Source organism: Salvia hispanica, chromosome 2 (assembly GCF_023119035.1).
Source record: "Salvia hispanica cultivar TCC Black 2014 chromosome 2, UniMelb_Shisp_WGS_1.0, whole genome shotgun sequence".
NCBI classification, from domain to species: domain Eukaryota; kingdom Viridiplantae; phylum Streptophyta; class Magnoliopsida; order Lamiales; family Lamiaceae; genus Salvia; species Salvia hispanica.
Window position 1 is genome coordinate 27,773,811 of NC_062966.1, and position 15,131 is coordinate 27,788,941.

The 15,131-nt window shown below is 37.3% G+C and overlaps 2 protein-coding genes across 2 annotated transcripts; one reads left to right on the forward strand and one right to left on the reverse strand.

Moving 5' to 3' along the window:
* Window positions 1-2,470: 2,470 nt before the first annotated feature.
* LOC125206665 lies at window positions 2,471-3,715 on the reverse strand. The gene has a single exon (XM_048105903.1). The coding sequence runs from the start codon at window positions 3,713-3,715 to the stop codon at window positions 2,471-2,473; it is 1,245 nt and encodes a 414-aa protein (XP_047961860.1).
* A 9,394-nt stretch (window positions 3,716-13,109) lies between these two features.
* LOC125206666 (glucan endo-1,3-beta-glucosidase-like) lies at window positions 13,110-13,760 on the forward strand. The gene has a single exon (XM_048105904.1). The coding sequence runs from the start codon at window positions 13,110-13,112 to the stop codon at window positions 13,758-13,760; it is 651 nt and encodes a 216-aa protein (XP_047961861.1).
* Window positions 13,761-15,131: the final 1,371 nt, after the last annotated feature.

Below are 15,131 nucleotides of genomic sequence, written 5' to 3' on the forward strand. Positions count from 1 at the left end.
TGATGTTTGGGGCCCAGCTCCCGTCACTGGGGGTCAAGGTTTTCGATACTTTGTGCTTTTTATTGATGACTACTCTCGCATGACTTGGATCTATTTTTTGAAAAATAAGCATGAAGTTTTTGATAAATTCGTTGATTTCTACGAACTAATTCAAACTCAGTATAATCATAGCATCCAAATTCTTAGATCTGACAATGGGGGGGAGTTTATCAATAAAAATATGCAAGAATTTTTTAGAAAAAAGGGGTTAGTCCATCAAACCTCGTGTGCTTACACTCCAGAACAAAATGGGGTAGCCGAAAGAAAGAACCGATATATCCTTGAGATTACCCGAGCCCTCCTAATTGAATCTAAAGTACCAAACTCTTTTTGGCCCGAGGCTATAGCCACCGCAGTATACCTTATGAATCGTCTACCCACTGGAATCCTTAACTTTAAAACACCTATGGATACTTTTTCCAACCACTTTGAAATCCCATCCTCCTTATCCCTTGAGCCTAGGGTGTTCGGTTGTTCTGTCTTTGTTCACATACCGAAGCACGAACGCTCCAAATTTGATCCCTGTGCCCTCAAATGTGTCTTCCTTGGCTATGGAAAAAATCAAAAAGGCTACAGTGTTATGATCCAACTGTTGGGGTTTGGTGCCCCTTGCACAGCGGAAGACTTGTACAAAACAAATAAATCAGACGTAGGATCTATTTGACCGATTATGCGATTAATCAATTCACATGTTAACCACCACTTAGGGGGAGAGCCACATCCAGGGGAACACCAGACAGGGGGAGAGTCACAGCCAAGTCCTGTCACAGACGTTGGTCCACCTGAGGAAGTTAGTGGCACCGCCGGGCCGTCAAGTCCTGCAGTGCAGAACGAAGAACAAAGTGACATTGTCCGGCCATCAACCCCGGCTTCGATTCCTGAGGTAAACAGTTCAGATTTTGATAATATGCCTTCAGAATGCACTAACCTTGATAGGGGCAATAATGAAGAATGTGGAACCAGTGGAAGAAGGGTAAATACAGGAGAACCATTTGAGTTGCCTCACAGGAGTACGAGAGGAATTCCTCCTAAAAGATACTCGCCAGACTGGAAGGGAAGGAAGGCGAAATATGGAGTGTCAAACATTGCCCAAGGCCATCTTTCTGAAATGGCACGGGCCTTCGAAGCTGCCCTATATGAGGAGGAAGAAATCCCACAATCATTTGAGGAGGCAAGAAAGCAAAACATTGGAGAGAAGCCATGAAAAAGGAGATAGATGCCCTCGTCAAAAATGGCACATGGGAGAAATGCGCATTGCCTGAAGGGAAGAAGCCAGTTGGATGTAGATGGATATTCACCATAAAAAGAAGAGCAGATGGTTCAATCGAGAGATATAAGGCGAGACTTGTGGCAAAAGGATACACCCAGGTGTATGGAGTAGATTATGAGGAAACCTTTTCTCCAGTTACTAAAATGGATACAGTACGGGCCTTATTGTCTATGGCAGTATGCAAAGACTGACCACTACATCAGTTCGATGTTACCAACGCCTTCCTCCATGGAGAGTTAGAGCAAAACAAAGAGGTGTATATGGAAGTTCCACCAGGATTCTCTGAAGAATTTGGAGGAGGAGAAGTTTGCCGACTACGAAAAACTTTGTATGGTTTGAAGCAGTCTCCACGGATCTGGTTCGGAAGGTTCTGCCAAGCAATGTTCAAACATGGATTCAAACAAAGTCAATCCGACCACACGCTCTTCACTAAAAGGAGAGACGACAAGGTAACATGTCTGATTATTTATGTTGATGACATGATCATTACTGGAGACGACGTAGAAGAAATCCAGAAGTTGAAGGAAAATTTATTTAAAGAATTTGAGATGAAAGATCTTGGAGCATTGAAATACTTCCTGGGGATAGAAGTGTTGAGATCCAGACACGGGATATTCCTAAGACAAAGGAAGTATGTGCTAGACTTGTTGGCAGAAACTGGTCTCATTGAGTGCAAACCTGCAGACACTCCAATGATTCCTAACCATGGCTTAAAAATAGAAGAAGAAGCTGATCTCGCAGATAGAGAGAGGTATCAGCGACTTGTCGGAAAACTCATCTATCTCTCACATACCAGGCCCGACATCACGTATGCAGTTGGCGTAGTGAGTCAGTTCATGCACCGACCTCAAGCTAATCATATGGAGGCCGCGTTGAGGATTGTGCGATATCTAAAGGGTACAGTAGGCTATGGAGTTTTTTTAGCGTGTCAAAACATATCAAATGGAGAGAAGATTGAAGATTGATTGCAGAGAATAATTGATTGACTAGGATTGATTCAATTACATATTGTCCTAGAATAGATTGATTACAATTAATTGTGTTTCCATACTTAGCTCATATTCACACCTATATAATGAGGTGAGGAATTACATTGTAAAAGACAACACAGAAATATACAACACATCTTCTACTCTCAAATATCTTCCAATATGCAGTGCCTTATGAGTCTCGCCTCTCTTGATTACCATCTTTAAGAAGACGCGTCTTCTGGAAAGAGAAGTCAATGTGTTTCGACACCATCAACATCAAAACATCACCATCATTGAAAACTTTGATAGGATAAACAGTCTCTATTCCATAGTAATCACCAAAATCAAAATCAAAACCATTATAACTCAACCTGTACTCTAAGGTCCAAGATTCCTCGACTCGGTATTCCTTCATTGACCAGAGGAAAATGTTATCGTTCGACGTGTAACAAACACACAGACAGTCCCTCAAAACACTCAACTCCACATATGGACGCCCAACAGCGGCAGGAGGTGCAGAGAAGATGCTAAAACTTTCTATTTCAATGTCAAAGCCACATATCGACAAAGGTCGAGTGGAGTCATACACGGTCCAATGGAGGTTTCCATTACACACAATCCGTCCGTCTGAATGGAATCCGAAACCAGAAGCAGCTCCGGCTTCAAGGCGCCTCCACGTTCCCGTTCCGAGGGTGTACACATGGTGAGCAGATCCGTCGCGATTGATGCACACGACCTTATACTGCCCACTAATTTGACTCACGCCGAATCCAAAACTCAACTTATAATTAAAATTAAACGACATGGATTGTTCGTCGCGGCAGATGTCGATATACTGACGAGTGAGAGGATTCCATATAAAGAGAAGGATGGCAGGATGCCCGAACTGAAAGTATAGAAGAAACAATCCATTAGCTGCAATGCCTACCATTGGTTCCGGTGATGAGTTTCCGAAAGGAATACCGAAGCGTGCGAGCTCATTGTAGTGAAGCTCATGGAGAACTGGATCTTCGTCTTCCTCCTCGTCTTCGTTTTGAATTTGATCTTCTTCTTCGTCTTCGTGTTTCTCTTCATCTTCAATTCGGGCTTCCCCTCCGACTTCTTGGAGATTTTGATTTTGATTTAGAATTTGGTCGCCGTCTTCTTCTTTATCTTCTTCATCAAGGAAATTGAATAGGACTTCCTCTACAATTTCGAAAATTGTGCAACGAGTTGAGCCAATTGTATTTTCGGCCATCGCCGGCGTCAAGCAAGCTAGGAAAGGAGGGGTTTCGGAATCGGAAATAAGGGATTTGGCGAAATCCAGGGAGCCGAGGAGATTGCGCCATGGTTTGCAGACGCATTCACTGGTTGCAAGGCTTCGGAGAGGGAGTCGTGAGAGGATTTTAGCGGTGAGTTCTGATGGTAGATTTATGAAGAAATCACCCCTCCCCATTGATGGATCGAATCGAATCACTGCTTGAAGAAGAAATGGTAGAGCTGCGGCAGAAATCGGCAGAAATGGTAGAGCTGCGTACGCTTTGTGAATTGGTAATTAGGGTTTCTTCTCAATTCAATTTATTCTTTTTTTTTTTGCTTTTCAAATCCAATTAATTTTGTATTTTTTAAATTTGCTGGAAAGTGACCTTGATAAATTTGATAGAAAAAAAAACAACTTGATAAATTTGATAGAAAAATAAACAAACAAACACAGGATCTCCTGCATAAGGGGGAAGTAAGGGTAGTGTTGGCTCTGTGTTGTTGGTGGTGCACGAAGCTCGAACACTAGCATCGGACTTGTTAATGATACTGAACTTGACATTAGCTCCAACACGGCCTTCTGCAATCCTTTCCATACGCAATAGCCTCTCAACTTTGCCTCCTTCTAAAGAGCAAATAGAAACCATCACTCACCGTAACAATTGATATGGAGTAAAGACAATTCGACAAAAAAAATAACGAAAATATAGAAAAGCCGAACACAACAACTGCAACAAAAACTCAAAAGAAGAACCATACTCCGAAGAAACCCTAGACAATCCTATGAAGAAGCTTACTATATATACCATGATATACACTTTATTTTTCAAGATATCTAGCTAGGAGTATAAAGAGAAGCTATTTATAGGACTTCTACGAACACTATTCTAGGAAAGTAAGTCAACAAATAAATAAATAAGGAAACAAATCCTCAAATATAAAGTAATCTTCAACAAAATGAAAATAATCTCAAGAGATAATGAAGATCGCTAGCTTGATTACTATAGTTTTTAATGCATATATAGATTACAATAAATTTATATTTTAAAATGAATAATACATAGCAGGCTAATAGTACATGTTTATATTTACTAACTAAGCTAGTGCTACTTAAATATTACTCCCTTCGTCTCACTTAAGATGACACGTTTTCCTTTTTAGTTTGTCCCAACTAAGATGACACATTTCCTTTTTTGGTAACTTTCTTTTTCCAATAAATACACTCAACCACTTTTTTTCACTCATATTAAAATATTCATCTTTCTTTATTTCTTTACTTTAATACTTCCTCCCTCCTTCTCTTTCCAATTAAACACTTTAACCAATAACTCCTAAAATCCGGTGCCGGCTAAGCAATGTGTCATCTTAGCCTGGACGGAGTGAGTAATATAATATTATTTAATTTATTATTAAAAATAATGCTACGAAATTTAATATTTAATATTTAAATATTAAATTTATTAATATTTAAAATACTAAATTCTGCCCCCCCCCCACCTCCGGGGTCTGGATCCGCCATTACATACACTATACCTTTCACAATCAAGGACGGAACCACCAGCAGCCAAGGCCCCGCTACAGCGGGGGCTTGGCCGGTCCCAAAAACCTCTCACCTATGGTCTCCCTCCGCCCCGGCGCCGCGACGCCCTAGTATTGAATCCAAAATACTTACAGTAATCGGCGCACAAAATTTTAGGGAAGAAGATGATTTATAATTGGGCTACGAATCACGTAGTATTATTAGTTGTTGGGCCTTAACTTTTATCATATTTTTAGGACTATTTTCTAGTATTAAATTTTAACCAAGCCCAAGTGTAAACAATTACACCGTCGTCAAGCTGAGAAATTCTTTTTCACCAATTTTGTTCTTTTCTTTTTAATTTACTTTTTTTTCTCATTTTATTTTCATTTTTTCAATCACGAGTGGGAAACTTGTCACCAAATTGTCCAAATTTTAATTCTTAAAAGCATATAAAGTTTGCAAGCAAAATAATTTCTATCTCCTCACCATAAACTTAATGTTTCATGTTAAAATATTTAAAGTACGATGCACACTATATTCAGCGATTTAATAATCAGTTTTTTAGATTTCATTATTTTATTTTTTTCATGACGTAGAATCAATTAAAAGATGAATAACTAATTTACAACAACTATTTTAGTTTTGATTCTAATACATCTTTTTATAGATGTATTTTGATTTTAACGAAACAATAAATCGAATTATATACATAGTAGTACATTAACTATTTTTTAAATATTATTATTATTTTTAATATTGTAATAATATTATTATTTCATTAAATTTCAGCACCGGCTAAACATGTGTGTATGAGTGTGCATTTGTGCAGCGTGTGCGAATGTGTGTGTGTGAATGTGTGCAGAGTGCGTGTAAGAATGTGTGCGTTGTGTATAAATATGTGCAATGTATGTAATTTAATAAATATTTGGAACTCTACTATTTGGAAAGGAGGGGTTTCGGAATCGGAAAGAAGGGATTTGGCGAAATCGAGAGAGCCGAGGAGATTGCACCATGGTTTGCAAACGCATTTGCTGATTGCAATGCTTCGGAGAGGGAGGCGTGAGAGGATGTTAGTGGTGAGTTATGATGGTAGATTTGTGAAGAAATCACGCCGGCGCGATTGATGAATTGAATCACTGCTTGAAGCAGAAATGGTAGATTTGTACAGTAATCACGCCCCATTGATGGATTGAATCGAATCACTGCTTGAAGAAGAAATGGTAGTCGTGGCACAGCTGCGTATGCTTTCTGAAGTGGTAATCTGGGCTTCTCCTCAGTAGTATTTGTTCTTTTTTGTCTATTTAAATCCAATTAATTTTGTATTTATTTTCCTCAATAGTGGTAATTGGAATTTCATGGAATTAAATTAGAATTCAATTCCAAATTCACAAAATGAAATAATTGATATGGAATTGAATTTTAAAAATTGTGTGAGAACACACTACACACGTCGCGCAATCATTAAAATACACACACACATACTCACTAAAAACACACTATGCACGCGCATACTCACATACCACATCGCTAAAAACACACTACACACACATACATAACTCACTATATACGCTAATACGCACACTATACCACTCACAATACACACACTACATGCCATGTGTGTATGATTGTGCATGTGTCATGTGTGTTTTTCAAGGTGTGTGTTTGTGTGTGCACGCGCATGTGTGAGTGTGTGTGGATATGTGCTGTGTGTGAATATGTGTGTGCAGTGTGTGTAAGCAATGTGTATAATTTAATAAATATTTGCAATACAACTACTTTTGCTATAGAATTCAACTTATGGAATTGGAGGATTTGGAATTGTAATTTAATTCCAAATTAAAGAATTTTTGGATACCAAACACTGGATTTGGAATTGAAGATTTCAATTCTAATTCCACACCTCCAATTTCGTTTACCAAATGGAGCCTTATAGAAGTTTACATGATAGCCTAAATAAGTTAGTGTAAAAATTGTAATCTCACAAATTTTATTTTTTTCTACTTTCCAGATATTATTCTTAGTTAGTGTGAAAATTAAATTGAGAATGAAACATAGACGAACAATTGGAACGTACAAACCGATTCTGGGATTAAGAATCAAAGAATTTGGACAAGAAATACACCAAGAGCACAAGAATTACGTGGTTCGGTTCAAGAACTTACATCTAAGAAAAAGAGACTTTGATCTTTATTAATCACAGCTACACACATTACCTACAATTGAGCTCATTGCTGAGAACTAAACACTACTTCGAATCACAATCTGATTCGTCTCCCTCGCTTGAAAACTGATCATAGTAGGGAGAAAAAATGTCTACATATGATACGGAGTGAAAGGCGGAAGGACTGTATGCCCTCGATAATTGTCGGTATAAGTAGCATATTGCCCGGCAGGCATGATAATTTTGCAGAATAGTAACAGTAACAAGGACGTAAACTTAGAAGTCTGGTAATTCCACTATAGAACAACTATGTTGTAAAATATCGCAATGAATTTATTCGAATGAATAAATTAAACTGCGATTTCTATTTGACACAACAAGGCCAAACCCAAACACTAAACGACATAGAAGCCGAAAACTACATAGACAAACAAACCATCGACACGAACACATATATGTAGACTAAAGTTAAGGACTAAAACGATATCACATTCTCGAATCCAAAATTCTTGAGTGAGAGAAGGCTCGGATTAAAAATCAGGGCACAACCCTTCACATTTGCATCCTTAAACATATCGACGTGTTGAAGAGTTCTTGTCTTGTTGGAGTAGTAGAACAGATAAGAATTGTCCACCAACATCAAAACGTCACCATCTTTAAAAAGTTTAATTGCTTCAATAGATAAATAATGCCTAGGAAAGTAGAAACCGAAACCATTAGTACTTATCTTGTACTCTATGGTCCAAGATTCATCGACTTGGTATTCCTTCATCATCCAAATGACAATTTCATAGTTGTAGAGTGTGTAGTAAGAATAAAACAGGCAGTCCTCAAGGCAGATAATTTCCCAATTCCAATTCCAGCCACAGGGAGAGAGAAGATGCTAAAACGTTTTGTTTCAAAGTCAAAACCACAAATCAAATTGATGCAGACACGAATCATATCCCATCCATTGGAGGTTGCCATTACATAACAAGCGTCCAACAGAATGAAATTTGAAGCCTGAAGCCGCGCCAGCTTCAAGGCGCCTCCATGTCTCTGTCCCGAGGGTGTATACATAGTGGGAGTCGAATTTGCCGAGCGCATTGATACAGACCACCTTATTTTGCTCACACCAAATCCAAATTGCAACACATGACCACGGGTGTCTTTCTCAGGGCAGCAAAGCTCGGTATACTCACGAGGGATCGGATTGCATATGTGAAGATGATTCCTTGATCTTGAGTACATAAGAAGCAATCCATTCACAGAGATACCTCTTAGTCCTTTGATGCCTTCCATTAGTCCTTTGATCTCCAAATCTGTGAGCGGGTGGCACTGAAGATCATGGCTCTCCAAATCGTGCACCTAGTTGACTCGGTTGATTTTAAGCGAACTAGGATGGGTGGGGTTTTGATTTTGGATTTGACGAAATCGTCGGACTGCTAAAGATCGCACCATGGTTTGCAAACGCATTTGCTGATTGCAAGGCTTCCGGTAGAGAGGCGTGAGAGGATGTTGGTGGTGAGTTCCGATGGTAGATTTGTGAAGTAATCAGCCTCCATTAATGGTGCAAATCAAGAGAAGACGAAGCGGCTGCGTATATTTTGTGAATTAAGAATTAGAGTTCTTCCCATCACTTTTTATATTATTTTATTTATTTATTAGCTAATTTACTTTTTCTAAAAATTAATATTATATATTCCATTCATTCTAATTCAAGACAAAAATTATTTTTTGAAATCGTTTGATTAATGTTACATGTGCTTGTAACCGTGACCTATTTTGAAATTGTTCGATTGTTACGTGTGCTTGTAATTTGAGGTCATATATATTTATTTTTTATTCCATTGTATTTTTTCTAAAAGAGATTCAATTATTTGATAAAAAAATAAAATATTTTATTTTTAATGAGGTAGAAGGATTTTATAAAAGTGCGTGTCGTGTGGGACACATATATCAATAGCTTTTCTAACCATTTTTTCTTTATATTTTTTTAAATCCATGTTGTGACTAAAGTGAAAAAATTTTTAAATCCATATTGTGACTAAAGTGAAAAATTATTGGAGAACGGCGGGAGTATTATTTTAAATATAGCTATAGATTCGAGCATATGTATTTCAACGACTAGTCCAATAATTTGGTGTATGTAGTTCATCAATTTAGATTTCAAATTATTTCGATTTCATTTTTCTAATATAGTTTATTTGTCTAAATTTCATAAAGTTGTGACATGACTTACCTTCTGTTATTTATCACTTATTCCATGACTCATCTATTGAGTTATGAAACTTTTGTTTTGTTTTCTTTTCTTTTTCAGATACCTCAATAAAACACGAACCCCACTCCCGATTTTCTCTCTTTCCCAACGTGAAAAACAGCCTCACATGTTAATAAATTAAATAGACTCTTCTTCTTAATATGCTAATTTTTTATATTATTACCTGTTAAAAACTTTTCATATTTAGACTTTATTTAATTTTGTGGGACAAATGATAATACTAGTCTAATTTTTGGGGATGAGTGGATTAAATAGGTCCTTGACTAGATATCTTGAAAAAAAAAAAAATTTGGGATGGTATAATTTATAAACCAGTATTTCTCTTCTTTTTTTTTTTTTTTTTTTTGTTGAGACCATATTTCTCTTTTGATGATTATTAAGTCTATTGAGAGGATTGTGTCATGCTTTTAGGAGAATTGTTCCTCTTTAAATTTTAGTTTTAGCATGGACTTCCATTTTCTCTTTTTTGTTATTTTTCGTGTTCACTGCCTTTAATCCTGTTTTCGCACTAATCAATAAATGGACCAGTTCAACGTTATCCATCTATAAAGTTTTAGTGTAACTATCTATCTAAATTTTTATTCAGAATAATGATTGGAGAGACTAAGATTAATAATATTATTTGTATGCCTTTGTCATTAAAACTCTTTCAAATTCATTTAAGTTATTTTACTTTATTGTAGTACTCCCTCCGTTCCATAGTAATGGAGGCAAAACTTTTTGGTATGGAGATTAAGAAAAATTTTGTTAGGTGAGTTATGTAAAGAGAGAATAAAGTGGAAAATGAAAAGAGTAGAGAAATGTAGAAAGAAAAAAGTAAGAGAGAATAAAGTAGGTGTGGAAAAATATGTTGACTTTTACTAAAAAGGGAAATGACTCTATTACTATGGAACGGACGGAAATGAAAAAACGCCCCTATTACTATGGAACGGAGGGAGTAATATACTTCATGTAAAAGAAATTAATATATAACCTATAAAGTATCATCGTGCATTGCATGTTCCAATAATTAAATGGTGAACAAAATGAACTGAATAATCCAAAGCACTTATTCTTCTCTAAAATATTTCATGATGATTAGCATCCTTTACACTTAACATCAGTCATTATATTTTAATATATATATATAATATATATTATATTCCACTATTTCAGAATATAAGAATAATACATTCTTATTCCAAAAAGGAGGACCAACATATATTAATCATCGATAGCTATTTTAAAGCATCCACTATTTAATACATTTTCGTGTTTTTTCTCCTTTAAAATATGGACTCTTATGCAGGGACCTAATGAGAAGTATGATTGGTCTAAGGAATTTTAGAAAAATTTTGTGGGTGATTTTGTATTTAACATATCACCTTTTTATATAAAATATATTTCTAGTTCATAAATAAATAATCCAATAATTGAACCTTTTTTATCTGTATATTTATATTTCGAGACAAATACAGTAAAATTTCATCTCCTATAATGACGGAGTCATATGGCTTTAGTGGGCCTTTTTTGAGGGTGTATAAGTAAATTTGTATATTTTTTTAATAGTATAAAACAACACAAACCCAAAGGCACAATTCTCACCTCTAGCTGATAGATGAATTAATAATCAAAGCTTAGAAGTTAAAACTAATAAGGAAACATGTATGGTGTGTGTGTAAGTTGGTCTATGATTCCAGTAGAGTGGTTGATATCCGAAGGTCAAATGTCTTGGGTCTCAGTCTACTATAATGAAGATTTTAAATTTCTATGGATTTACCTATGTAATTAAACATGTTATCTCTCTCGTTGGGCATATAATTGAGTTGGAGTTCATATACTATATACTTATCAATTTTTCATTAAGAAAATTTTATATTTACGTATCAATTTAATCCGACAAATGTTACTTTAAACACATGTTAAAGTTGGCTTATGCTTATTTGAATTTGCTCTTTTACTTTTTACCAGGTGATAAGGGGCCACTAATCAGAACACTACTTTCTTCTTTAGGCAAGTATAGATAATGTATAAAGTTTTATACCATTTTAAAGTTAGAAGCACATTACTCTCTTCTTTAGTTAAGTGGAGATAATATATAAAAGGTCTTGGTCGGGTCCGGCCGCACCATACATCCGGGCTGGCTACATTTCTTATTTATTTAATTATTTTTAATCAATTGGTAAATATATTTTCAACGAAAGAAACATAAATTTGAATTAATGATTATTAAATGTTAAACAGGAATTCATGGATTTTTGGGGTTGGAAGCGTTTAACCGTTGATTAAAATTCCCAAAATATTGGGAGAGAAAAAAATATAGATGGAAGTGCATTTTCATTGACCCTAGCTCTATCGAAATAACAATCAAAATAACAAATAACCTAACACTTAATATACTCTTAAGTCTTGATCATTCTCCAAAACTTAGTATTGATATAATGATAATTTAGATAATAGTACATTTAATTGGAGAGATTAATACATCTTAATTGAATAATAGGACAGATGCATCGTGCATCTAGATTCCTATATCTAAATGGCTGCAACCGACAATCATTTTAAGCTTACAATGCTCCTATTTGGATTGCTCTTCGTCACCTCTCTTCATTTCACAGGACCAGTGATCAATTGCTCAAATTATTTACTCGCTCCGTCCCGAATAATTCAGGTCACTTTGACTGGGCACGGGTTTTAAGAATTGTAATGAAAAGTGGGTTGAAAAAGTTAGTGGAATGTGGGTCCTACCTTTATATATTAGTTTTATAATAAAATGTGAGTAGGAATGGGTTAGTGGAATATGGGATCCACTACCAAAAATGGTACTCCCTCCGTTCCTTCATAGTTGAGTCATTTTTCCATTTCAGAAAGTTCCCTCATAGTTGAGTTATTTTCATATATAGTAACTTTTTCCTCTTTGTTACTTTACTCTCTGTTATTTTATTCTCTCTATTTTATTCACTTTTTACTTTATTTTCTTTACCTTTTTCTCTTTCTTACTTTTTTTTATCTATTTATTTAACACACTCAACATTCATTTCCGCCTCAACTATGAGGGAACGGAGGGAGTAAAAGTGAAGTGAGACAAATTATGTGGGATGGACCGAAATGGAAACTGAGACGAATTATCCGGGACGGAGGGAGTATATCTTATCGTTAATTCTAACACACAAACACTAGTGTAGTAGATGCACTTTGTCGAGCGTAAGTAATGCATTTGTTTCATATAACATAAGCATAAATTTTGTTAGGACTGAGTCATGATCCTTGCTTTGCAATATTGAATGAATAGCAGGATCAAAACTCAGTCCCAACGAAAATTGCTTCAACTATGTTGCATGAAACACATATGGTCAACCAATGTTGACTCGTTAGAAAGTCTTACGTAAGTATAATGACAGTATCTTTGTTGTTTGTGTTTCGTGCAACATAACCTTAAAACTTGTTAGGACTAAGTTTTGATTCTGCATTGGCAGGATCGAAAACTGGCCCGACAAAATCCTTGCTTAGTTATGTTGCACGAAACACATGTATATGTATTTAACCTAGTCTTACACAAGTAGAATTATGTAGCTGGCCAGGTTGGCACTTTGTTCGGAAGGCTGGGCACCAACGTGCCCGGCCCGGCCGCAACGGTGCCCCTGTACCAGCAGAACAACATCCGCCGGATGCGTCTCTTCGACCCCCACGCCCCGACTCTTCGCGCCCTCAGCGGCACCAACATCCGCCTCATGATGGGCGTCTCCCACTCCGACCTCTGCGATCTCTCTAACTGCCCCCAGGCGGCGACCTCCTGGGTCCGCCAGAACATACTCCGCTTCCCGAATGTCACGTTCCGCTACATCATCGCCGGGAACGAGATCGACCCCAATTCTGAACTGGGGTCGTTCGTGTTCCCGGCGATGCAGAACATGTACCGCGTGACCCGCGCGGCCGGGCAGGGTGGTCGCGTCCAAGTCTCGACGTCCATCCATATAAGCCTCCTGAGACGGTGCAGCCCGCCCCAGGCGGCCGCGTTCAAGTGCAGCGTGAACTGGTTCATCCGCCCGATCCTCGAGTTCTTGAGGGAAACCCGAGCCCCGATGCATATCAATATATTCCCCTTCAACGCCTACATCAACGACCGGAGGAACATCAACCTCTCCTTCGCCCTTCTGCAGCCCAACAGCGGTGTCGTTCTCGGCGGCGTCTACTACGACAACCTCTTCTACGTGATCCACGACGCCTTCATTGCCGCCATGACCAAAATCCTTGCGGCAGCATCGCCATTATCCCTTCAACAAACACATGAAATGCAGTCTGGAATGCAGGTTAATTAAGGGAACGACTGGTATTCCATCAGGTGGGGAAAATGTGATACGAGTATATGTACAAGATATTCTCATATCTCTTTTATTTAATATATTATTGTTAGCATATACTACCTCTGTCCCTGAAAATTTGATACATATTACCATTTCGGTCTGTCCCTGAAAATTGGATACATTTCACTTTTATCATTTTTGGTAGTGGACCCCATATTCCACTAACTTATTCCTACTCACATTTTATTATAAAACTAATACTTTAAAAGTAGGACCCACATCCCACCAACTTTTTCAACTCACTTTCCATTACATTTCTTAAAATCCGTGTTGGGTCAAAGTGTAGCAAATTTTGGTGGACGGAGGTAGTATTTCTTATTTCTTGATCATTAAGTTAGGTTATTAATTAGTAGTATAACTTAGAGTCTCTGTTATCATTGGAGGGAATCATTCAAGAAATACAATTATCTTTTTATTGTCTTTTACTTTTACGTCTCTTTCATTCTTGCAAATTTATCATTCCAAAACCTAAAGGACGGCGGCTGCTCGACGGAGAAAACCTCCGCAAACGATCCTCCCCCTTCGGAAACTCTTGCCGGACGCACAGATACGATCACAATCGTATCATCTGGTGCTTTCATTGAGAGTTAATTGTCGTAAAACCCCAATATTGGGTATGATTCAATGGAGTTAATTGTCGATGATAGTGATGAATCAGTAAAATCTTGTTCGAGTCCTGCAATTGATCGATTGACTAACCGAGATCAAGTTGGAGTTGAAGAGGTGTTTTTAGAAGATGAAGAGAGTGATGGATTTCTGAAAGCTTCATCACTGTTCCCAATGTCTATGTGTATTCATAACCTTTGTTTTCGAGCTCATCGTGAGATACTAGGGTGCATTCAAATTGGGCTAGGTGTCTATGAAAAGATCTACTCTTTTGATGTAAGAGAAGCTGTGATTTCAAGCATACATGAGGTAGATGCAGGTGCTATCAATGTTGCTTCGCTTTCGACTAGGTGGTTGTGTGCAAAACAACGATCTTGTACATTCGATCTCGGAGGGTGTACCTCACCTAGCTTTGATCGTAATGGGAAGAAGATTGAAGCTTTGATTAGATCGAATACATCGACAGTTCAGACACATAGTCATGCACAACAAGGTAACGATTTTGCAGGTGCACATGAAACAAAGGATCCAAATGCAAGGAGTGGTTTTGTAATCATCATGAGTGCAAATGGAAAAATATATCAGCCAAAGGCTCATGGTGTTTTGATGGTTCTCTCCACATTTATCAGTGGTATAAGTAAGTATCTCTCTACTAATCTTCGAAACACTCAATCAGTTACTTTTGGGGTAGAAAGTGCACTGATGGATATATCATGGTTT